Source organism: Crocuta crocuta, unplaced genomic scaffold (genome assembly GCF_008692635.1).
Source record: "Crocuta crocuta isolate KB4526 unplaced genomic scaffold, BGI_CrCroc_1.0 scaffold102, whole genome shotgun sequence".
In the NCBI taxonomy this organism is placed as follows: Eukaryota; Metazoa; Chordata; class Mammalia; order Carnivora; family Hyaenidae; genus Crocuta; species Crocuta crocuta.
Window position 1 is genome coordinate 1,320,506 of NW_027530019.1, and position 27,154 is coordinate 1,347,659.

Consider the following 27,154-nt stretch of genomic DNA (forward strand, 5'->3'; position numbering starts at 1 on the left):
GAGAAGAAAGAGTTGCATCATTACCTTTTATTCTCCTTTCCAATTCCCAACTTACACATTTTCTTTGTCATACCCTCCCCACCCTACCTCTGATCTGTCTCTGTAGTCTGTTTCAGTCTGATTGTTTAGATAATTTGATTAGAGTTGGTTTTCATGTCAGGTCTGACTAAGACAAATGACTTCATTGGCCCTATCCTTACATATAAAAGGAATAGAAAGAGTTGCACTTTAAGAGATTTGACTTGAGAAAAACACAATTAATTCCACAAAGAACACCACATCTCTGCATTCACTTGACAAATGATAATTGAGAAGCTCATCATGCCTAGGGCCCCAAAGCCAAGATGGAGCCAGGCCTCAGAGGAGTCCAGCGCACATGAAGCCTAACCTAACTTAGACCATGTAAGGTCTGTACCAGGGCTCATCCACTGCATCTGTGCTTCTTGCAATTATTACATGGACCCAGTTAATTTAGTTTAGGATGATTTATCTTGTACCAAAGTTCCTATTTGCCAAAGTGATTGATAAAAAGAGAGGTTATTTAAAGAAATTAATTGAATAAATATGATTCTAAGAAGGGTAAGATATAAGTTTTTTTAAAAAAGATTTGGTTTTAAAGACACGTTTTGCACCATTGGTACACATCTGACAGATGCTCTTCTATGCCAAGGAGTCACCTTGTTTGTTCTCATGAGTAGCCATACTACAGCCTCAGACCTTTCTCGGTCATCTTTCCATAGGGCTGCCTGACCCTACCATTGCAGCTACCCAAGTATCCCTCTGAAGCTGCCTTGATGTCCTCTGTCTCTCAGTCAGACAAGACATTGCCACTTGTAGGAAAGTACCAATCTTACTTAAATCCAAAAGAGCTTTAGAAGTCCTCATTATTTCTTCTTCTTTTTTTAATATTTATTTATTTCTGAGAGAGAGAGAGAGAGAGAGAAAGAGAGAGAAAGCGTGAGCAGGGGAGTCAGAGAGAGACGAAGATACAGAGTCTGAAACAGGATCCAGGCTCTGAGCTAACTGTCAGCACAGAGCCCGATGCAGGGCTCAAACTCACAAACCATGAGATCATGACCTGAACCGAAGTCAGAGGCTTAACCGACTGAGCCACCCAGGCGCCGCTATTTCTAAGACTAGTATAGTAGCCATTTACCATCTTGGTATCTTATTCAATGACATACTGAATAGTTGGTTGTCTTGAATTTTTAACTGGAGGAGTATTTGAGTTTCTGAGCCAGAAGGTATCAAGGAAGTTGTCCAGTGTCCAATTCACTTATTTTATTAATAAAAGGACCTGAGTCTAGGAGAATAAAATGACATACTCAAAATCACAAGGTCACACTATTTGGACCAGAGATGGAATTAAAAAACAGATCTTCTGAGTCCTATTAATTTCACTTTTGTCCAGCACAACATATTATATCTCCCCGGTAACTCAAAAGTTCATCTCTATAATGAAATTTTTGATACATATTTTGTTACAATTCATATATATATGGATGCTAAACAATGAGAAATTTCATTTTTCACTCAGAAATAAAGAAAATAGGGGCTCCTTCTTTATGTAGACTATTGACATTAATAATAGATCGCAGGGTTGTTTGGGAATGTTTGAGTTGTAAACTCTAGGCTTGACCTTGAGATTTTTCCCTTAAACTACAAGTGAAATTAACCATTGGTTTTCAATGTTTTAAACATTGTTTAAAAAAAATTCAAAATTGATTATTATTTTTATCATTCACATTTTCCTTCCTCCAAATTGGGGTTGGCTGTTCTAGACATACAGTTCACCTGTAGAAGTTAGCTACAGATAGATTTTGTTCCCCTTAGACTAAGTAGTCAACAATGTGATCCTGTGTGTGTGATATATATTTATATACATAAATATATATATGTATATAAATATTTAAATTAAATAACAACTTTAATTCTATATACCTAGTAAGGATACCAAAGTAAGAGTTACCCCTCCCGGCATTTTGGAAAATTCATTTTTCTACCAGTTGAAAATGTCATCCTTAAAGCAATTCATACTAGAAAATGTCATCCAGAAAATAATATTCCATGTCAGGTTACAATTGCAGAGAGATAGCAAAAACACATAAGTTTAATGTTATCTCAACCTGCTTAACTTGTCCATAAAACATTTATTACTTAGTTATAAAAAAGCATTAGACATTTTATCTAATTCTGGGCATCTTTATGTGATATTTTTCCCAGTTTCCAGTCCTTAGTGACAAAAATAAGCCTGAAGCCTGGTGCAGGATGTAGCTAATACTATGCAAATATAATTAAGAGGTCCTATCACTTGATTATCTCAGTAGATACTCTTAAAGTAGGGTTAATAAGTACATAATTCTTTAGCTAGATATGTTTTCCTGATAAGTCATCTGTCCTGAGAGAACCACTTTGTAAAGTGAATTTGGGATCTATTCAAATGGCATCTCCTTTGTTTACAAATTTGGTGTTATCACTTCAAGTCTTTTCACTGATTATGTCTCCCTCTCATTTAAAATATATTGCAGTCTTTGGTGATCTGTGAGTGTTGCATTAGTATTTACTTCTTGAATTTAATGTAGTTTTTCTTCTAAGTCTGTAGAAAGTTGTTTGTTTGTTTAATTGATTCACAGTGATGCTTTAAGATTGACAAGAGACCTAAATGATCAACCAAGAAAGTGATCACCTCTTAGCCACCATATTGAGCTAGTAGATCTAAACTCAGGCCTTTGACTTCTCCATTGCTCATTCCACAAATTTGAGTGGTTTTCTAGTCTTTCCTGACTTCTGCAACCTGTACACTATTTTTATGCTCTTGAGTAAGATGTGAGTAAGATTTTTTTCTGACTTTTATCTGCTCCTATAGTAATTTATTCTATTCAGACCAACATTTCAAACTATTATATCTTTTTATTAATGGTTTTCTATAAATATCCTCAATAATTCCAAAAAGTCCATACATATGATGGATGGGATCTATTTTAAAATCATTCATAAGTCATTGTATTGAAAACATTATTTGTACTGCAGATTTTATTCACACTGGAAATGACATGGATTTTTAATAAGGGCTCTATTTAGTCTACAGTACTGGCCTTGCTTGGAAGAACCAGCTGCTATTTGTTGAGGTGAATGGAAATTTTTCCAGTGGTCATTCTCTTGTCTTACTGAGGGTGGAGGGAAAGATTCTTGGAATTGTTTGCTGCCTAGACCTAGCCACCTTCAAGAGCAAATACCATCTTTCTGCAAATGATGGCAAAAGGAAAGAGGGAATTTTTGGAGGTTAACTGAAACCAAAACAGGGTATAGAGGGAGATGGAGGAGCATAACCACTGATGACCCTGTCACCCACTGTCTTACAGTAAATCTTTCTATAGTGTCTTTGTCATACAATCTTCTGGGTTTTTTCTACCATTTAACTATTCATTTATTTAATATCTACAATCATATTCATAGTTAAACACATTATAGTCAAACACATCCATACAAAGTACATGGACTTCTCTATTTTGCTACCAAAGACATTACAACGATATTAAGAACACTGGCCTTTGAGCCGTCAATATTTTGAGGTACATGATGAGTAAATGGAAGAGCTTTACATCTTTCAGTGGTAGAACTGTCAAGAAGAGTTTGTCTTTTTTGCCCCTCTTCCTCCAAATGTGGACTATATCAGAATCCATTACAGAGGAAATAAACAGTTGATTTTAAGTTAAGGATGAACCTAACAATCATTTGCACTATATTGATGTCAAAAGTATCTCTCTGCCAAGCTTTAAAATGCATCTTCAAAAACTACTGAAAATATCCAAGAACTTTAGTGATGAGCTACAAATGGACTTGGGTATTGATAAATAAAAGTCAATATGTATAGTGAAAGGACAACTTACTGTGATAAATGGGCCCACCATCAGTAAAGATCAAATTATTGACTATCTAGAGCAAGGAAAAACCTGTCTATAGCTAACTTCTACAGGTGAGAAGAATTAGCCACAACAGCAACTTAGGGAAAGCTTAAAGAGACATGTTAAGAGAATTCGTTAAAAATGCATATAAAAAAAAGTAGGCAGCAACATTCTGTTAAACACATTTGTGGCATTAGGCTAATGTACTTTTTTTGACCATGCTTGGGCTCACTCCTTTTTTCTTTTTTCTTGAATGAGCACCATTTAGGCTACCCATATTCCTTTTCAAGGATATCTAATTCAAAATTCACTTCCCTATCCTCCTATTACAGGAGAATTACTTCTGCATTCCTAAAAATTATGTCACTCTCGGGATATTGTCTCTAATGCTTCTACTAGTTACTTTTCATTATACCTCAACTATATCACAAGTTGTATGAGGGCACATTAAAAATGTCTTTTTTTTTTTTTTTAATTTTCACCCCTCACATAGTCTGGCACAGAGTTTTATCCTTAATAAGCACTAGATCAATATTTGTTGATTTCATTGTTTTTGAAATGATTCATTAGAGAAGCCCTGGTCACACATCATGTCAGAGTTTAATGATGAAACATCACAGAAAACACCCAAAAGAACAATAGCAAAGATTAGCCTTTCAAAAAAGAAAAAGTGGAATGGCAATAATTAACTTCTCTAATGTCTGCCATTCCCAACTGACAGAATGAAGGTATTTCCTCTATAGTAAATTTAACCAGGTACTCTATAAATTAGTCAGTAAAAATGACAAATCGTGTAACATTTCAAATTTGGAAGCTAAAATGTAATTGGGCAAAATATCTGAGGAATAACCCTTTCTACTCTCCTACCCCTTCACAAACGAGATCCTTCAAAATCAGAGGTAGAGACAAAAATAGCGCATGCCACCTACTAGTATGACTTTAATGAAGATCGTTCAGCTACAATTATACCTAACTTTCTGACTTTCTTGAGAGGTTTGGGATGTCAGGTCAACCAGGGACCACTTTATTGTCACTAAAAATTGTTACTGGTATTTGCTTTATAGTTCTAATACCATGCTCTCCTCCTCTTTGAGATTCTTATATCTATTACAGTGTCTTTCTGGAAGAATGAATGAATGAATGAATGAGAGTTTTAAATTATGAAAGATAATGTATGGGACGACAAGTGGAGTGCATTTGCCCAAATAAACACAGGTGCTAATTCATTGGCTGTTAATAATAGATTTAGCTGTATGATTAATCCCCTATTAGAAGTACCAATGTAAATATTTCAGAAAATTAACAAGATATTTAGGGATAAAATATTAAAACACTCTAGTAAATTTTAACCAGTGTAATAGTTTTCTGCAACTTTGATACATTTAATTATCCACTTAAACATATTACAAAAATAATCTATAAGTATGATCTAAACCAAGGAAAATTAAATTAAAGGCAGTTACACCAATAAATACTTAGGCCATAGTCTCTTAGGGAGACACATAGTCTCCCCTCCAAATTACAGATTACCCCCCTCCCCATTTTATAAATATGCATCCTTTGTCTCAAGTGGGCCTAAACAAAAAACTGAATAGATTTCATTGAAGATAATTCAAAGCACAGATCCTTTGCAGTCAGCAGGACATCTAGCATGTTACCTCTGTTTCATTCATTTGTTCATTCATTCATTCCACAAATCCTTTTAAGAATACCTCTGATGGCCCAGCACACATAGAGGTGAATAAAACAGACATGGTACATACTTCCATATATTTTTTGGAAAACTTAAGTGCCAGAATTTCATACGCTTTTCTCATATTTTGTTCTCAAGTAAAAGGTTTTAGAGAAGCAGTGGATTCAAACTCTATGCTCACACTTTGACAGAACAGAAGAGAACTATCCTTGTTCTGAGAGATAGGTGAAACTCTGAATTTGTATCAGAATTATGTTACTAGTCTCCTTTAAGGCGTGTATACGGTGGGCCTCAGGTTGTGATCACCAGTGCTTTACATACTCCATGGAAAGAGGATGAGTGTGGGCAGAGTGAACTCTACTCATGCTGCTTTAGACCTTGGGTGGCATTCCTATGTGTCACTTATTGAGTATATGTGTGAAGTGACACAGCCTCCAGCCTCTGTGTTTGCTCTATCATTTCCTAATGGAGGCTTAGGAACAGTGGCCAGGCCTATTCCCCTGTGCCAACAAACATATTATTTCAGAATGGCTTATATATTTTCTTTTTTGTTTTTATGGCCTATAAGTAATATGTCGTGTGTGTTATCAAGACCTGAAGAGACCGTAGTAGTGTTTACTGCAGCAATTTGTGATAGATAAAATTAGTCAATAATATACATATTTATGTTGTTTGGCTTCAGACAAGTAAGTGTGACATAATTTATATTATTCCAAGATTGTTTTGTTTTGTTATTCAAGGAGTTTTTTTCATGAAGATAATGTTCACTCTTCCTGACAAGTGATTCCTTGAATGAATATAATATGGAAATACGTTACTCAGGGAGATAAGTTAGACTAAATATTACAACTTATGCAAAAATGTGGAAACTTGAGACCGTCTCTAGTGGACTAGTGGTATAATGTGTTTATAGGAAATTTTAGATTTCTGTGCTCATTTCTATTTCTGCCCATAATTCCTACCCAGATAATAAAGACAAGTTGTTTGGAGACAAGTTGTCTGAAGTCACCGTTGAAAACATTAGCCCTTCTTATTAATCATTTGTGAAGTATTTATTCTATATTTTAAATTTTATTTGTATAAAGCTTCTATCTTTTTGGTGTTTGGAGGTTTTAATTTGATGGAGAAACAAAATGCATAAAAAGTGTTCATCAGCTGTGATTTGTGCGACAAAAGGAACCATTGCACCCACAGAGTCTAACTGACCAGTCCAATGTTCCATCTGTGTCCTGTGGCTGTTAATTGACTATATTGTTTTAGATTTATGCATTAAAAATACAATTTCTACTTCAAAGGGATCGCTTTGTTACTTTGTAGCTTTTAAGCTGATGCCATGAACTTATTTTTCTTGTAAGATAAAGTCTCATCTATAGATTTTTCAACTAATTACATGTCTGCCAATACATACTTAGAGGATACATTTTATTTCAATTTATTATTTGTGTTTACATAGTGTGTCCCTGGAAGTATCTGTGGAACTGAAAGGAAATGTTTCAGTGATGTTTATTACTACTTTTTCATTGCTCTCTCTTTCTTTTCTCTCTCTCCCTCTCTCGCCTTTTAATAGCTCCAGTCAGTCCGGTCAAGCATGACAGCGACTCAAACTCGGCAAACTTCCAAGACACTGAGGACATGCCTGACAGATGTGTCTTGGAAGAGTCTGAGAGTCCAGGTGAAAGCCATTTAAGAATAGTCAAGTATAAAATGATAAATTTGACACAGCTTTGGGGTCCTTGGAAGGAGGTGGCGGGGAGGACATTGTAATGCTGTTTTCTCTTAGCAGCTGCACTGTCAAATTAATGGTCACCTCCAGGGGTCACAGTGTGGAGCTGTTACCTTTTCCTCTTTCAACAAGAATTCAGTTGGAGGAAGTACAAAGGCTTTATGACTGAGAAGGGAAGCTGACACTATTAGTTCATTATCATCAATTTTAAGCTAAACTGGTGAATAGAGGCGGAGATTGAAAACTGGAGAAGTGGCAGCATTTTAAATATTTCAAACAATGGGATCAAGTGGAAGTAGAGAGTTAGAGGCAAAAGAGACACAGATTGTCATCAATACGATCTATTTACCTTACTAAATACCAACAGTGCTCTAACCTGGATGAAAGGATTTTGGCATAACAGTAATGGACTCATGGACATGACTGGAACACACAAAACAAAAGAAAGTGATAAGCTTTCCTCATGCCACATCCCAAGTTACTTATGTTTGTATTTTCTTTGTAGAAAGAATAGAGAGAAATATACTGTAAGGATAGAGTCAGAAACACTTAGGCATGGATTTATGTTTCTGCTTTTGTCTTGTTTCAAAACACGCCTAGTCTTTAACAGCTAATGAATTAAAAGGAAAAAAAAAAAAACAAAACCCATGAAGGTTGAATGACATTCCTGGATCACTGCAAAGCCATAAGGTGCTAGAAGTTACCTTATTGCCATGAGTGAAAGAGTTAACTATCACCCCCATGGAACATTTTTCTTTCCTGTTTTCTCCATCTGCTGTGTACCCTCGACCCTCTTGCATCTTTGTGTGCTGATCCTTGTATCAGATTTTTGATTCATCCTCTCTGTGGCCTGTCAGCTTAGTTAAGAGATTTCCAAATCTTGTAGCCTTCGCTGACAGGGGGCAGCTGCAAACAGTCCCCTGATCCTTCCCCGAGGAGAGCTACTGAGATTTAATTTTCAGTGAAAGGTGCAGCCTGCAATCTATGTCAGGTCCCCTAAGTCATCTCGGAACCCCAATAGGCCCAGTGGCGATGGCATTGTATTTCAGTTCCCTCCACTACACCAAGATTCCTCAAAAGATGAACTGCTGCCTTGTGTCTGTTCTCAACCACACTTCTGCTTGAGAATCCCATGGAACTGAGAAACGGCACCTTTCACAATGACAAAAATTTTTAATCAGAACATTAACCCCACCCTCTGGCATAATATCTAAAAAACAAATGCAGGTTAGTCCCACTCTAACAGGGAGAGGGTGGTGGTAGCATTAAATTTCTATTAAATTATTTAAAAACTGCTTTTAGTTTTGACAAAGATTGCCTCGTTGTGACTAGATTTTTAAACTGTCTTAATACATACTTTCCTATCAACCTTAAGTCAAGTTTTTAAGTCTGTTAACTATTCACTGTTTTGGGCAAGAATAGATTGGATTTATGTCATTTCAAAAGTAGAACAAATTTCAGTCATCCCTCAATATGAGTGGAATTGTAGTAAAATTCAAATACAACATAGTTCATCTGATTGATATAAACAAAAGGGTATATCAAAACAAAGATTAATTAGTAAAGAGAGGTACTGATAAAGAATCTTAACTTAAAAAGTGAGTACTGTTCTATACATCGGACATCATTAAACTGGTAATAAAGAATGAATTACTCTGGCTTTTTCCTCTGTCCATTCCTGCATTTTAAGACATCTTGCCTTATAGGCCTAGAAACCTCTGGAGAGTTCACTACTGGTCTCACTGCCTTCCACTGAGAATTTGTGGCTTGGTTGTCATGGAGACATCGTATTTCTCCAAGAATTGCTCATATTGATCCGTGGCCAGGCGTAAATGGCCAAGTGAGTGTGAGGAATAAAGGGGGCTGGGCAGTCCTATAAAATGACCAGGGCTTGTGGGTTGGAAATAAGCTCATAGCAAACACTTAGGTAAAAAGAAAGAAGCAGTTTTATTTTGTTTCAGGATTTCTTTCTGCACTTTGGGCCATTGTCTTCTTTCACTATGAACTGAAAGAAACTTGTTAGTCACTTGTCATGTCAGATCTTTGGTGCTTGTCCTGACACAGCTGTCAGCCTTCCAGCTCTGTGCAGTTCAGGGACACACAACAAAGAGGCAATGACATGAATTATTTATTGCTCCTTGTGTGGATAAAATTCTGTGACAAGAAATTAAGACACTTCTGACAGAGGTGCTTGTTTAGTAAGAAAGATTTTGAGGAGAGAGTGCATTTCCTTGAAGTATGAGCATTTGAGAGGGAAAATTCTTAAAACTGAACATGAAGGAAGATATGTGAAATTGGTAGCATAGGGGGACTTTCTCAAACTGTAAAAATATGACTGTCCACTTCTCAGTGTCCAACAATTAAGTAAAAAATAGCAAGTCATTCAGATGGAGGGACTCCAAAACTATAAACATCACTTTGGTGGTTACTTCTATTTACCATGTATGAGTGGTGTTCCTCTGGAAAGTACACTTAACTACCTTTGTTAGAAGAAAAGGCAAAATTTGGGGGTTTTGGTGATAAGCTTTGGGAAGGTGCTGTCAAACCAAGAGAGGTGCTTCCGTAGCTAAGCTTATAGCTGCACTGGTATATTTGTTATTTCCTGTATGGAAAGGAGTGCATTTACATTTGATTGCATTATTTTTGTCATTTTCACCTGGCATATTATTGTTCATTTAAAAGACCTTTTAATATTTTCATGTATATGCAAAATCCCCGTTACAAAGTTGAATGTAGTCAGTCTCCTAGCTTTAATGGATATTGACCTTACACGGTTTTATCTATGCAACTCTAAATGACTAATATACTTATTACATCACTTTAAATGAATAAACCAGTTGTTCAAACAGCATATAGAAAATGAAAACAAAAATCATTTTCCCATCCAAGCACAGTTAAAGAGTATTGCCTCATACATATTGTTCTCACCAAATAAAGTCTTTTCTTTGCAAATCATCTAAACATGATTTGCTTTAGAGCTCCAGATTTCTGATATATTTCTGATATAAATTCATTTGCATATGCAGAGAGGAAAGGGATACTGAAGGACAGAAAAAACTAAGTTTATTTTTTAAGGTAAAAAATAAATATTGATTCAACATTTTAAAATGTAATTGGTAAAATCGAATTTTTAAAATTTATGTAAAAATAAGATTGACTTTATGAATAATGAATTGATTATCTTTGAATGCAAACGGCTTCGAACTTGGTCGGTAGATTGTTTATTTCCCAATTGACATCACTACTTCTCCAGCAGTGAAGTGACTAGGATGACCCATTTGTAAATGGACCAGAGTGTGCATATAGGTCACAATTTAGAGGACTGGTGAAGTGGTTGTTCACCTGCTCTCTAGAGCACTCTACCTATTCATCATGCCATTGTGATCTCTTTATTGGTTCATGCTGTATACCCAGGTGAGTGCCTGCAGTCCATTAAGGTTGGCAAAGCAACTTTAGACCAGAGCATTCTTGCTACTCTGACCCTGTCAGTGAACCTGGAGGTCTTGTCTGATAGGTTAAGGTCTCCCTCAGCAGGGTCTTTCCTTTGGAATAATTCATTAGCAAAGAGTTTTGACTCACAGGTGAATCCCAGACTGAAGTTTCTGGCTTAGACTCTGTGAAGTCTACTTGCTTCTCCACTGGCATTTATACATTCCCTAAACCTGTGGGAATAACTTGATGTCTAGTAATAGAAGCACCAAGACAACGTTGTGAACTTAACAGCTGCCTTTTTTTTTTTTTTCAGATTTTAGGGCCATTAGACTTTCTTTGACTCTCTAAAGCCCCATCACTTCTGAATCTGAAAGATGCTATCACAAAAATAGTTTAGTGCAGTCTTTTGCTGGTTAACTTCTTGTTAACTGCTTCATACACAGTGATTAAAGCTCAATTCCTATTCTCCAGAATATAATAAAAAGCATTCCTTGTCCTCATCTTTGCACTCATGATGATAAAAAATTTAGTGTTACATTCACAATTTTTATCCAAGTGTTAATGAGAGACCTTGAGCTTTTATCACCTTATTGGCTTGGAAAATTAAGGATTTTACTTCCTAGTGCACTGGGGACAGTGCACTTAAACATAGCTTCAGCTGAAAGTAACAGTAACAAGAGAAAGCTTGAAAGTACAAAAAAAGGGCAGTGGGATCAGCGTTTTCATGTCATTCTGAAGTAGTTTATAATCAGTATGCATTCTGCCATTAATAGAACATTTTAGTGGTTTTTATATAGCACGTTATGTGTACAGATCTATATACATCATTGTCAATCAATATTGCATTTGCATGAATCTGATGAACAAAACTAGGTTTCTCACAGTTTCCAGGGGACTCTACATTGTGAAAAGCCAAGGTGGAGGGTTTTTTTTTTTCCTTTTACTATTCTAGCTCATGAATCAACAGCAAAAATCAGGTAACAGAAAGTAGGACAGATTCAGGACTGGAGTGTTGGAGATGGCTGATGATGATGCATGAAGCAGAAAAAATGTGGAATGTGTGAGCAGCCCATCAATCATAGCTATCGAGAACACACTTCTTAGGGTTAGTGCTAAAAAAAATGTTCTAGAAGAAGTAAGAACAATTTCAGTAGTAAAAACACATAGACCTTTCTTGTAGTCGAGTTTAACAATATCAACATTTTTAAAAATTACTCAAATGGGAAAATTTAAGCATCAACCTAATTTTTAAAAGATGTAAAATTCTATGTATATAAGCTTTTATAGATACATAACTTATATATAAAACCATGTATATAACTATACATAAATGTAACTATATATATATAACTATACATGTAGCTATGTATATGAATGTATAATATATATTTAACTAAACAAAATAGCCATTTTTTTTAATCTTTGCCAGTAGGTTTAGGAGTTACTATGTATGCATGGTCATGTCATTAATATAAATGTATTTAGAAGTAGTTAAATACGGCACAATGCTTCAGTATGTTTGATAGTCAAAATAATTTAAATTAAGTGATAGTTATCAGCCTACAGTGACAATCATCCAGGTAGCTTGAGAAATAAATGATCTTTTGATTCTTTAATTCAAGCCAATTTTCAGCTAATATTTAAAACATTTGATCCTAAAATTGCAGTTGTGGGTTTCTCTGAAAACAACTGAGCTACTTGAAATTTATGCAAATTTGTTAATTTCAAGCCCAATTCATCTTGTTGAAAACTTTCATCTTTCTTGGCAATTAAAAGAAAAAACAACCTGTCATAATAATGTGTACAATGCACTTGCCTGAAGCCTAGTTTATAAGAATATTTTTTATTATAGTAACCTATTGTATTTCAGGATAGAAAAGATATAGAAATTATAGGTAACTCTTTCCTTCCTTCACTTCCTTTCTCATTCCTTCCTTTCTTTCATCCTTCCCTGTCTTTTTCCGTTCCTTTCTCACTTTCTTCCTCTTTCCTTTTTCTTTCTTCTTTCTTTATTTCACCATATAACCTGATCATCTGTTTCCTTTCTAGGTAAGCCAAGGCATCATTCATGGATAGCAAAGGTGTGCTCCTGCAAACTGTGCTAAATGGAATCTTATCTATAGGAATTGGATTTGGACAAACTATGAAACCCAAACATTCCATATGTTTATTGTTGTATTAAAAACTATGCTGTTATCGGTCAAGTTATTAGACTGTAAGTAGATTTGCTAATGCCTTAGGAAGGATGTAGTGAAAATGTAATTACTGATTGAAAATATCCAAATTGATCTAATTTTTGAAAATCATTGTGGAAATCATGGCTATATTCCTGCCTCTTACTTTCCTTTAAAATTTACAACAAGCAATGCTAGTCTGAAGATACAAATTTAACACCGTTTTAGATTTTCTTCCATCTTTTCAGTTCCTAAATAATATAGGCAACATTAAAACCATACTGCTTTTAAATAATGTAAGATACAATGCTTCTAAATTTAATGCTGCTTCATTGTATTTAATCTAAAACTTTACTAAATTCATTTGATTTGCTAGGTTAGGACATTTTGTTTTAGTATATGCTTTAATATGGATCAGTCACCCTGCCATAAATCTCATCAAAGCATGAAATGTGGTGAACAAATAGCTAGTTCCATTTAGTCATCAATTAGCCCAAATATGTGATAGACAGTATAACAGGGACCAATCTTATGTGGTTAGGTTCATTTGGACTTCTCATGACATAGAAGCTAATGTCTTCAGCCAAAGGCTGATCTTGTTGGCCATATGGATGTGAACTATATATCTACTTACAGCATATCACAATTGATCCTTATTAAGTATAAACTCTTATAGCTCTTTTCCCAGAAAGAAGCTTGACTAGCAGGAATTTTTAAACTGAAATATGCGAAGCAATATAAACAGGAACAAAGTGCTCATCTATTAAGGCCCTTAGTGATCTGATTTATTTTCTGTGCCTTGTATTGTATAATTCCTGGATTTATAGAAAATCATCGAAAAGTGGTGTGCTATAAATACAAATATTGTCTAATCCATAAAGATGGAAATAAAATGTTAAGTTTATTACCTATCTATTTATCTATCTAATAGGGAAGTTCCAGTCACTTCAATTGAACAAACATTTTTGAGGGCAGCAGCATCAGGTCCTATGCTGGGAGGCAATGGGGACATTAGAGAAGAGAACTATATATTAGAATAGCATGGTCTCTATCTTTAAGGAACTTATAAGTAATGGCTGACCTGGATGAATATACCAGAACATAGACATCCTGTGAGTGTGACTCCTTTATTTTTATTTTTTTATTTTTTAATGTTTTATTTATTTCTAGGAGAGAGAGAGAGACAGCGTGAGCAGGGGAGGGTCAGAGAGAGAGGGAGACACAGACTGAAACAGGCTCCAGGCTCTGAGCTGGCAGTCAGCACAGAGCCCGACGCGGGGCTCGAACCCACTAACCGCGAGATCATGACCTAAGCGACAGTCGGACGCTTAACCGACTAAGCCACCCAGACACCCCGAGTGTGACTCCTTTAAAGCAGACATAAATCTGTGTTCATTTTTTGTCTCCTAAAATATGACATCATTGCTTGAAATTATTTTTGAGTTGTACTTCATAACGAGTAACATATTATCAATATGAATAATCATGGAAAATTGTCATCTTTTGAAAATCAACATATATACATCCCACCTCGCCCCGTCCCACACACACACATTAGAAATAGTCCAAAGCTACTTGGAATTAAGTTTCAAAATAAAGGAAGGTAATAAGCTAGGCAATGGAAAACATTTTCTTACATGCTGTGTCCTGGCTCTGAAGGTCATTACAAGGACTACCAAAAACATCTTTTTTGATGGCACTATCAAATATGTATATATTCTCTCAAAAGGGCAATTTTAATAGTTAAAATTAATTTGGATGCTCAAGTTCTGGTATATTTATTAAAAATAAGCTTATTTTTATAACTATGTCCTATTATTCCCTTTTCAATGAAGAATAAAAATAAGTTTAAACAGTTGCCATATTTAGCATTTTTGAGGACTAAGGAAACCAATATTGAATCCTTGATAAATATTTTATGATATCACCAGATATAGGAAATTAGAACTGGCATAACCCTGACAGTACTAAATGAGATTTTTGAGATTTTTCTGGCATCACATTTTGCAGTTGCTAAAATTCAATAATTCATATCAAATGATAATTATAATCTTCTTTTATCAATATGAATTCCGAAGGCCACCACCATTAACCATTAAAACTTTTAATTCCTAAAAATGAAGAGTTTTAGAGAAAGACATTGAAATAGCATTCTCTAATATCTACATGCAAATGTAGACAAATCCAACTGTCTGTTTAAAAATGATTTCTTTGTATTAACTTAAGTTCAGCAATATTGAAATTGCTCCTAAGGAGAACTAGAAATAGCAAGTTGCCACCCTGCTAAGTGGATCAACCACATTGTGACCCTAATCCCTTGCTACCACAACTCAAAACTCAAAACTCTTTGCTTCTTGAATAGGTGTGTATCCTTTGTTGGCCTAGCAAGTGAAGTAATTGTATTAGCAAGCAGGTAATTTGTTTGTATCCAGTGTCTTCCTTGTTGTTGTCATTAATAATTAATTAAAAAATCATCTTGTGTTTTCTTTTTGTCATTAATCTTGGTGGTATTTAGGATTATCTATTTCCCTCCAAGGAGTATCATATTTTCAAAATTGCAAGTGGTGATTCTGTTACTCATTGTGGAGTTACATATGGCCTACTGTATTGCTGAGGAAAAGTTTATGGGGCCCAGGGCTCACCACCATGGGTTCAGGTAGCTCATCTTTGCTGTACTTGTCAGAGAGCCTTGCTTCCCCGGGGTGGGGGGAGGGGGGGGAGGCAAGAGCATCCTCCCAGGGTCCCATGGTTTGGGCAAAGGCACTCCACAAGATGGTCTATGGAAAGCAATCTGAACACTGTAAAGCACTTCAAATATAAGGTAAAATCTATAATATTATAAACACACAAATAGAGAGGTGGCTTCAGACCTGAAACATTCTGTTGCTATATTAGAAACTAGTTAAGACCATTTGAATACATCACTATTAGAAAAACGATAGGAAGACATTTTGCTGAATATTAATTAGTATTCTATCTCTAGATGGTAATATTTGAGGTGATTTTTATTTCCCTCCTTGCACATTTTCCTCTGATGTTCTGTATTTTTAAAAAAGCCTTTTATAATTATTCAAGTGAACATTTAAGAAAAGACAGTTTTTCTCCTCAATCTTTAGAGGGTACATTATAATAACTGAATTTTTAAGAATTCAATCATTCAATTATTTATGTTTTATTCCATATGTTTAAAATGAAGACTCAGAATACATTAATGACAATTGATTTTGCAGTCTTATTTTCACAGAATGGACTTATTCATGTAATTTTTAAAATTTTTTATTGTACACATTTTGATTACACAGTAATTTAAAAGCAGTGCTATATACCCTGTGATTCTCCATGAAGTCTTGTTGTACATGTCAAGTACCCAAAGGTGTGTCTAATTAAATATGAAAGTCCTTGCTTTGTAAACTTGTACGTAGTCAGCATTGTAAAATAATTGCAAAACAGCACAACTAAAGAAGTTGCCAAGTTAAAGCTTTCTGGAATGGCTTTCTTTCTGATGAAGTTATGAGGCCTTATCCCCAGGCCACTTTGTGCTGTGACTTCATCAACAAGGACCTTACAGATGGTGTGCACGAGAAACGCTCAAACAAAAAATGAACAGGTCTCCCAGTGTGAACATGCCACGGAGGGGCTCCATCAGCCTGCAACCCTTCCTGGAAGACATCGTGTGCCACCTCATCTCACTGGCAGGGCAGGGACTGCCCCAGCATAATTCCCTGGCTCCTGCCACCCTTCACCTGACCTTCTCAGATCCCATTTTATTTTAAATTTTGATATCATGGAATTCGGGCATTACTCTGACATTTTAAAATACTGTGTTAAAACACATTCATCTTGAATACTGGGTTTTTTGCCACCTGCTAGTCTTGGGCCCTTTTCATTAAATCTGGATAGATTCGCCTTTATCCCAGAAAGTATACCATACAGGTAAATACACTGGAACAATCACATCATTGTGAGCAAGATTATAATGATTATAATGATACAAATCTTGTGAAAATGAAAGCCACAGACCATTGAGAGTGTTTGAAATGGCTTATTTTTAGTGGTGTACAGGGGGAAATATTAGGCACCTATGGTGGTTCTTTTTTGACAATGTTTCTCCAGATGCCTTTTTTCACTGCACAGAGCATGTTTTCCTATCATCAAATGTAGGGATCCTTTCTGTCTTCAACACACTACTAATTGGAAAGGTAACAGTGATTTTTCATTCAAGGATCCAAGGTTTTTAACACCAAAGATAATGTGTACCCGTTTAGTATAGCCTTGCCTAAATCTGCAAAGTGCCAAATGCCAGCAAAACACCAGTATCCATAACATTATGCAATAGCAATAATTAGCTGGTACATCATTACAAACCTATCATTTATTCACTTAGTAATTATTTTAATTACAATTATCTGTAAAGTCATCAATGGGCTTTTCGATCTTGCAAGTGTATTTTCAAGGAAGGAAGTGTTATTTTACAGCTTCAATAACTGCACATCATGTCCTCAGATGATGCCATCTAAGATAAAAGGACAGTCTATGATGTGTTCTTGATGTATCACAAGTTTCCTTTAGACTTTTAAAGAGATTTTCTGTTAACTGTGTAGTGGTAACTACATTTCTATCAGAAATAACCTCTCATCTATAGCAAAAGAATTCTTCCATCTATGTTATCTCCATTTGTTTCGATTTGTAATCAGAATCAAAAGAGAAACATTTAAAATTTTTCCTTTTGTATTTTAGATGGTTTGGGGGTGGGGTTGGTGAGGGGAGAAAAGGAAAGAAAGAAAAAACCTCTAACAGTGAGATTAAGAGCTATCATCCTGTCCCTAAAACAATCATAGCCACAGGGATCAGATTGCACTTAGGACTTTTTATGTTAAGGAAAATTTCCTTGGATCAGCCTCTATTTCATATGATCAGTGCATTTTCACTAATCTAAGTAAAACCATTTGGTCCAATTTCTGTAAGAATTTCAGATAGCAAGTGAGGCAAAAATAAAATACTACCATTTCAGTTGTCTTTGGGATAGTAAAGTAAAGAAACAAATTTGGGGAGTTCTAGAGTGTGATTCCATAGAAAGTATACTGTAGTTGATTCCTGTCCGGAAAGGTGTGAGGTTTTGTTTATAGGCTTCCTGCCATGTAGGTGGCAGCAACACTCAAGGCTAGAAATTTTCTTTCACATTCTCCAAGCTCTAGTCCAAACCACATTTTTACTAAAAACCCTTGTGGAAGAGAAAAGGTTTAAAGTGTAGAGACAAATTTCTCTATGTCCTAACATATCTCTAAAACACTATTTTAAGGTTGTGCTAAAGCGGTTCCCATAATGTGAAAACATTCATCATTTCCTTTAATACAGAAGTCATATTCTGCTCTCGTACATGTTGGTAGTATTAGGCTTTTGTTTCTTTATTTACTAAGATCTTAATTCTTTACCTTCTCTCGAGCTAAAGCTTTTCTCTCAAGAAAAAGGAAGAAAATTCTGGTTTATTCCATGACCACCTAAGCTTTTCTGGGAATTAGCAAAAGCCTCTTCTTTCATTCTTTGTAAACATCTAAGAAGTCAGGGAATTTCATAATTGTGGATTTTCCTTTTGTCATTTCCCCTGATTATTCTAAACTGAGGAGACTGCATTCAAATTAGGTGTGTGCAAATCAAATGAAGGCTATGTCTAAGCAGAGAGGCCCAGGACACCTGATGTGAAGCCAGAAGTCAAACAGGATTTACAAGCTAACACTGAGGGTGTTGAGTCATTGCATGGATATGGATCACTGCCTTGAGAAGGTGGTGGCTCCTGTACCCAGGCAGAAATGAAACCAGGATGCCCATGTCTATATTAATAAGTTTGTTCTTCTTTAGTATTGGAAACTGATTATCAGTAAGAATTTCTCCAATTTCTAGCATTTTGCTAAAATTAATACATGTTATAGCAAATATTGGTAGCTTTTGTGAAGGAATCTTTAGAGTGTTCTTTTTATGTATGGTTGGTCACCAAGTCCAAAGTACAATCCATATATACAATTCCAGGCCCGGATGAAGCACATAACAATTAAATTCCCAGGCTATGAGGAGGTCATTGAAGGTTTTGAGGAAGGTGAGAAGAGGTTCTTCTAATCTAAATCTAAAATAGATAATCTAAAACTATCTAATAGTTTTCAATCTCATCAATATGACTTCTACCTTCTCTTGTCCTTCATATCCTTGGTCACTTTCCACAAATATCTATGTAATTCAATGCAAGTATTTTAAATTGTAACAGGTATTGAACTTGGAATCTGAAGTACTGGCATTGTGTCTAAGCCCCTTCACTTTCTTACTAGCTGAGTGACATTAGAAAAGTAACTTATATAGTACTCAGAAACTCAGTTCTCTCATCTCTGCATTAAGACTAATAATTTCAATTTCTCAAGCACCATATGTCTGAACTATTATTACTGAACATAATATTACAAATAATTGAAACCACTACACATGCCAAAAATGCCTATTTTTATAATAATCTTAATTATAGTCAACCACCATGGCACTACAATGCTTGAAAAAGCTTCTTACTCAGATTAGGAGAGCAGTTTGGCATAAACAAGCTAAATAGGTGGTTTTAACAAAAGTTTCTTCTTTTAAAATGTTTCATGTTAGCTGGCACTCCCAGGATCAAGGGCTAATTTCAGTTTTTGACAATTTATTTAAAGGTCAAGTCGTTTCCCAGCTCAGTGGATAATAACAAATAGTAAGTAGCCCAAAGTTTTTCTTCTGGGTCCTGAAAGATAATCCTCTGAGAATGTTTTTGTCAGAGTAGGACAGGCTATGGTCCATCTAAGGTTGTATAAAATGGCAGGTAGCTTTTCTCTCTACTTCTATCAGATGACACTAGCAAGCATGTTTCTATAGCTTTACATGAATGTGATGAATGGACCAAACCAAAACATATAAGTACTTGTAAAGAAGTGTACCACAAATTAGAAAGTCAATGGACCCCTGAAAGATTGTGTGTATAACCAAAGAGTGTATATCAAATTCTACCTTTCTACCAAGGTTGGTACATATTAGAAATTTCTCCCGTGAGACAAAAATCTGAAAATTGAAGAACAGGTCAGAAAAACCTGAGTCAAGAAGGGTTAGAGTGGGGCTGACCATGGTATCAGGAGTATCAAACACAAGAATGTACTGGGAGAAGGATGCTCATCCTTATTTTTACTTTAATAAAGTTTGGTGACATATAACATTTCATTACTTCTGTTGCCTTCTTTCCTCCTCTCTAAGTGGAAAAAAAGGATATTGGTCAGGAATAATAATAAAATGATGAGGAGGATTTTCAATTAAAATGGCAAATTAAAGACACATTTATCCCCACCCTCTCCTAAAGCTCCACTGGAATAATGGGATAAAAAGACAAGAATCCAACAGGAAAATAGAGAATGGGGAAAGGAGTAACAATAGCGAAATTTTAAAAGCCAAAGAGCAAATAAATGCTATAGAGAATGATGCCAAGAAGTGAACTCTTTGCAGGGTATCTTAAAGGCTCAGAAATTAGAGTCAGCTGTGACTTTTGTGGGGGTACAGGAAAACTGTTCCAAAGAAAGTTAACCAACTTGAGTCTCATGTCAATTTCCTAACCCACTTGACATCTGGGAGTTCCCTCCTTGGTCAGGATGAATAGGAAGGATTCTGGATTCAGGACAGTAAGCCCTGCTGAGAGCAAGGCTATCATCCTGAAAACAAGGGAGGGGTACAAATATGTGCACTGATGACCACACTCCCACCCTAGTCCCCTTCTGTTTTGCTCCAAAGATTCTGATAACCATTCCTCTTAACACTAGACAAGAGACAGATGACTCTTTTATGATAAAATAACAAGCCTGAGGCCAACAAGCACTTGAAAAGATGCTCAACATCACTAATCATTAGGGAAGTGTAAATCAAACCCACAATGAGTTACCACCTCACACCCATTAGACTGGCTACTATCAAAAAACAAAACAAAAACACAAAATGACAAGTATTGATGAGGATGCTGAGAAATTGGAACTCTTATGCTACATTGGTGGGAATATAAAACAGTACAGTTGCTATAGAAAACAATATAGTATAGTAGTGCCTCAAAAAATGTAGAATAGAATTCCCATATAATCCAGCAATTCTACTAGTGGATATATATCCAAAAGAATATCTAAAAGCAGGATCTCAAAATTATATTTGTACATCCCTGTTCACAGCAGCATTATTCACGACAGCCAAGAGGTGGAAGCAACCCAAGGGTCCATCAACGAATGAATGATAAATAAGATGTATGTTCACACAAAAGAATATTGTTCAACTTCAAAAAGGAAAGAAAATCTCATACATGCTACAACATGGATTAACTTTGAAGACATTATTCTAAGTGAAATAAACCAGTCACAAAATGACAAATACTGTATAATTCCACTTATTGAGGAAACTAGGGTAAAATCATACAAACAGAAAGAAAAATGGAAGTTACTGGGAGAGGGAAGAAAATGAGGGAAAGGAGGACTGAGGAGTTGTTGTTTAATGGGTATAGAGTTTCAGTTTGAAAGAAGAAAGAGTTCTAGAGACTGGCGCACAACAGTGTGAATATACTTAACATTACTGAAGTATACACTTAAAAATAGTTAAAATGGTAAAATTTATGTTACGTATATTTTGCCACAATTTTTAAAATTAAAAAAAAAAAAAGCCTGAGAACAAAAGACCTACAAATGCTGACTACTTAGGCTCTTCCAATGAAATATCATAATCAGAAAATCTCATAAGGAAGACTAGCACTCTGACCTATTCCCAAACACAAATATTTTTGTGCTTCACTAGTTGGAAAGCCAAAGATCAGCAAATATATGAAGAAAGATTTTAATTCAAAAGAGAGAGATCAAAACAAACATGCAGAAAGAGACAGCAGAAATAGGTGATAGAGAGTATTTTATGAAAATCCCAAATCATCTATAATTAATGTAATCAGAGAGATAAGAGAAGAAATTACCTTCAAGAAACACAAATAGGAGGCTAAAAAAAAGAACATTCAGGAATTTAAAAACATGTGGTACCATTCATTTATTCAATTCAACACCAACCCCCCNGGCATTGTGAATACAGCAGTAAATAAAACATACATATACACATTCAAAAGCTAGTAATTTTTTTCTCTAAAAAATGTTTGGAAGATATAATTGGGGAGATCTACCTGGAATAAAATAGGAAAAACAGTAAATAAATGTAAAGATTAATTCAATTAGAAGTCCAATATTAAAAATATTAATGAGAGACCCAGAAAGAGTAAACAGAGAAATTAGAGGGAAGAAAATCATGGAAAATAAAATCATACTAATTTTCCAGAAATGATGAAGCAAATTCCAGACTGAAAGAATCCATAGTGTGCTCAGGAAAATTAATGAAAATGACTCACCTGAAAGCATATTCTAGTGAAAGTTCAGAATGCTGGAGACAAGGGGATGATTTCAAAAACCTTAGAAAAAGGAAGAGAACTTTTGCCCAATGTGAATGATAGAGAATCAGAATGGCATTAGACTTCTCAATTGCAATTCCAGATGCTAGAAGAAAATGTGACTTAATATCCTGATATTCCATCCTGGAATTCAGTATTTAGCCACTCCATCTATTCTATGCGCCGTTTTTCATAAAAATACTGGAGGATATAATTCACCTACTAAATGGAGTAAACCAAGAATGAGCAGCACATGGAACATAGGAAAGAAGGAAATTCCCCACAGGATGGTGAAGATAGATGGCATGTGAACTGCTGCATACAGGGCTAGAAAGCAACCCACCAGGTGTAGCGTAAAGTGCGGACTCCAGTAAGGAGGGCCCTAGAGCAATGCCGTAAGCCTGACTAAACTGAGAGTTATTTTAGGGTCCCATGGATGAGCGTCGTAATGAGTTAGTGACAGGGATTGTGTATGACGGAAAACGAAGTAGAAGAAGAGAGAGAAGAAATGTAGTTATAGTGTATTACATGGCACAACTGTGAATAATACCAAAAATGATTATTATTCTCAGAGAAGAAGAAAAGGGGGGGGTGAGGAGAGAGGGGGGAGGGGAGGGGGAGGTAGAGGGGAGGAGGAGGGAGGAAGGGAGGAAGAGGGAGGAGGGGAGGAGGAAGGGGAGGAGAGGAGAAATAGCCAAGGAATCACTAAAATTGAGAATTCAATTAATCTCAAAGAGTGAGTAAATTTCCACTTTACAAATTCAGATGATTGTATATTGAATTTATCAACAAGAAGAATGATCTGGAATCCTTGAGTGACTTCCTCTGCTTGCCCTATATGTGGTTCTATCTTTGCATCTCTCTGGTTGTTTAGGATCATAGCTCAAGAAATTACCCAGATTGTACAGCTCTTGTGAACCCCAGCCATGTCCCCCATTTGACGCTGTCTGACAGGTGGCTGTGACTCAGGCTGCAGAGGGACCCAGCATGCAAGGCTTCCAGGCAGGAGATTTTCCTGCACATCTGGCCATAGTTGTTAATGATCCTCTTTTGTAACATGATTAATGAGCGTAATGTGTGATTAATGAGTGTGAGATAGGGAAACTTTAAACAGCTGAAAATAATATTGAGTATGTATCTATTCATAAGGGTTTTGGGTTGGTTTTTTTTTTTTTTTTTTTTTTGGGATAGCTTCTAGGAACATTGGTCAAAATATTCTATGCCGCATAGTTATCCAGTGGACTAGAAGGTCACCTTCTACATTGATGCTTCTCAAGAATTTTACCACGGGGTTCTTAGAAGAAAAGCAAAATAGTACACAGGATAGCTTAAAATGCCACACTGCAAATGTGAAATTTCTCTGGCATCTCAAAGTTTATCTTTAAAGGGTCATCTAAATTTTGTACACATTTACTTTTGTGTTTGTTAATTACATAAAATATTAACAGCTAACATTTACTGAATATTTTCTGTGTGCTATGGCTAAGAATTTACATATTGTTTCCCACTTAATCTTCACAGCCATTTTATGAGATAGTTTTAATGCTTATTTTATAGGCAGGAAAACAGAAACACAGAAAGTTTGAGTAACTTCCCAAAGACCACACGGTTCGTAAGCAGTGACAAAAGTGTTTAAATATGGCAGTATAGTTGTATGCATACAGGTATTGCATTCAGACATAGAATCATGTAGAGTCTTTTATAAACCACAGTCTCATCTGTGGTTCCCAAGTTTTTCATTGGCTTATGAGAACTACAGTTTGAAAAGCATGAATCTACTCCCATTCATTATGGTGGAAACTAGTTGAATCAAGAGCAAGAATATCACTGCTTTTAAAAAATATTAACCAGCAAATTATTAATTTGATTAAAAAGAAACAAGAAGTATTAATCCCCGCACCAACACTACAAGTAACTTTGCGTTAGTTACCTGAGAGCCCTTAGAGAAGGGTCACTTTTGAAGCAGTGGGCTAGGTCTAGGTCTTCTTTTGCTCCATTGATAACACCCTCTATCAGCTAGGCTCCTCAAGCCATGTAGATGACATTTTATTGAGAGCCCATTAAGCCTCAATCACTCCACTAAGATCAGAGAATGATATTTGATTTACTCTCAAACACAACTCTCTGAGGCAGGTATTAATCTTATCCCTATTTTACAGATGAAAAAGAGTACAGCAAATGAGAGGATAAGTAATTTGCTTGAGATCATACAACTAGTGAATTATAGGACTAGCTCCGAGAGCTAGATTCAGCAACTCATACTCTTCACCACTATCTTATATTACTGACCACTGTCATCACCTTTTGTCCTCATATCTGACAATGCAATAGCCAAAATTAGCGGCCATTTTCAACCTTCCATTTTTTTAAGGGGTCTTTAGTGGCATATGCTTTCCCATCCACTCCCATATAGAACTTAACTCTGTATCAACCACTAACCTATGTTAGAGGGATCTGTAGGTAAAACTGCTATACGTCCTTGGAGCCCTCAATGTGATGTGCACCCAGTGTGCTCTTGTGCACACAAGAGCTTTTGAGTAGATAAGTGGCCTTTTGAGTTAGAAAAGCTAACTGGAATGGACTTCTCAGTCAGAATATCAAGGTACTTTCATGCATTACATCAAAGCCTTTCTGTGATGTTTCTTGATCAGAAAAACAATTTAAGGGTGATTTCAGCTCTTTCAACAGAATTCTTAGCTCAACTGTCTAAGGCAGAGGTTTCTCAACCTTAGCACTATTGACATTTTGAGCTGGCTAATTCTTTGTTTGGTGAGGGCTGGCCTGTGAATTGTAGGATATTTAGTAGCACCCTTGGCCTCTACCACCAGATGCCAGTGACAGTCCCTCCTGATGACCCTCTGTAGTTATAACAGCCCAAAATATTTCTAGACATTTTTAAATGTCCCCTATGACACAAAATGCCCCAGAAGAGAAATAATGGTCAAAGGTAAAATTCTTCCTATGTAAATTTCCAATAAACAGTTCATAAAGTATGTTATTGTGCTTTATTTTTATTTCAGAAAAATACCTTCTAGCCTGATTTTGACATAAAATTTACTTGGGTTGTATTTCCATGTACTGAGAGACTAAGAGAAAGTAAGAAAAAGTAACCTTTTTTTCAGTGCTCACTACTTTCCTTAACTCTTATAAACTGGTACCTCCAAATCACATGTTCCTCATACACAACTTCATGTCAACTCCAAACCCAAAAATATACCTGAAAAACCATCATCTCCTCCCGAATATCCCAAAAGAACCTCAAGCCAATGTGTCCAAATCTGTCCTCATTCTCCACCTCTACAAATGTTCTCTGTTTCTCATTCTGTAAATTGGAGATCTGTAAAATTGATCTCCAAATATTTTTTTCTTTGATTTTCTAAATGGCTTCCCAATCTGTTCTTTGGCATCCTCATTGTTAGTTCAGACTTATTTACCATTCAAATTGCCACAGGAGCCTCTGGCTAGTTCTCCTTCAGTGTATCATCTGCATTGTTGCCCAAGCCAATGCTCTAAAATACAAATCTCATTCTTTTATTCCTTTAAATACAGTCCAAATCCCCTTAGCTGGGCTGGTGAAGCCCTTTGTAAAGCATCCCTTGCTTTCTACCATCTTATTATAACAAATTAGTGAGGATTCCATTTGCTGCTAGGATAAAGGCATTCTGAGAACTTGAGCCAGAAACTAAATACATAAAATGTATTATATATCCTATCATATTGAAGTAATTGTTTGTGCATAGTGTAATGGACTTGAAGATGTAAGCTCCTTTAGGTGCCTTTTACGTTAGTAAAGGTGAATTTCAGGACATTCTCTCAGGTCTGCCAGAAACTCAACTTTATTTTCCCCATAAATGAATTTAATTTCTATTTTATACTTTCCTCTTCATTTTTCTGGATAGAAGAAACAATCTCAATTGGCTCAGGCTTTCTACTTTTTCTCATACTACTTTTTCTCATATATCACCTCTAACTTTTGAGAACTTAGTTGGTGACCACATAGTTTTTAGTTCTATAGTTGTAGTTTCTTTAGTGAGAGGAACCACTATTTAAGAGTTTTGCATGAAGCAACTAGAATAAATCAAGATTATCCTAGGAAAATGGAGATATATGGTCACCTTTGACTTAGGTAAGGTAGGTCTAGTAGTTGAGGAGTGTTGGCATCTGTTAACTATTCAGTAATCATCTGTCTATACTACATGACAGTTAATATTATATCCAGATACAACAATGTCCAGAGGGGAAAAATGTTCTGCCTCATTCCTATCTGGTCTTTTGTCATCTGTCCATACATAGCTGCTTACACCCTCTTTTCTAGCAATAGGTATCTCTTGGCTGGGTCACTTTCAGGTCCTTTGAAGCTTCACTGAGGTGGGCAAAAATGACTTGAATCCCCTGCATTTCACTGGGATGTAACATGACTGTCTCAGGCATTTCTACTCAACCCTGTCTACGTTGTACTGCATGCAGGAAACTTCTGTGGAGCTTGCAGTCTTTGTGAGCTCTACCTCAAAATCCAGATGGAATTATCCACAGTTCTTGAATTCTGAATTTTATCTCAAGTTTCTATTCTATTTATCTCAACCCCCAACTAAGAAACAAGCTGTGGATGAGACACAGGATTGCTTTTTAGGAATCCACGTACATCTGAGTTATTTGTCTTCTCTTTGCCCTCCCCATTCTGTCTTTACCCCTTTACAATGAGGTAGCCCAACTTATTGTCCATTTTCTCAGATTTGTTTTTTGTGATATAAACATTATACTCTAGATGCAGAA

General features: G+C 35.8%; 1 protein-coding gene across 3 annotated transcripts in view; it reads left to right on the top strand.

The window, feature by feature from the left end:
- The window catches only part of WDR72 (WD repeat domain 72), a 221,939-nt gene extending 206,513 nt beyond the window's left edge, over nt 1–15,426 (top strand). For 2 of the 3 annotated variants that reach the window (XM_077764377.1, XM_077764381.1), the window contains 2 exons: nt 7,166–7,270; nt 14,098–15,426. In XM_077764377.1, the coding sequence (XP_077620503.1) occupies nt 7,166–7,270; nt 14,098–14,240 (248 nt within the window). In that variant the 3' untranslated portion in view covers nt 14,241–15,426. Of the gene's footprint in view, nt 1–7,165; nt 7,271–12,802; nt 13,832–14,097 lie in introns of those variants that run through there. The other variant, XM_077764378.1, reaches the window with a different exon arrangement.
- The last annotated feature ends 11,728 nt before the right edge of the window (nt 15,427–27,154 follow it).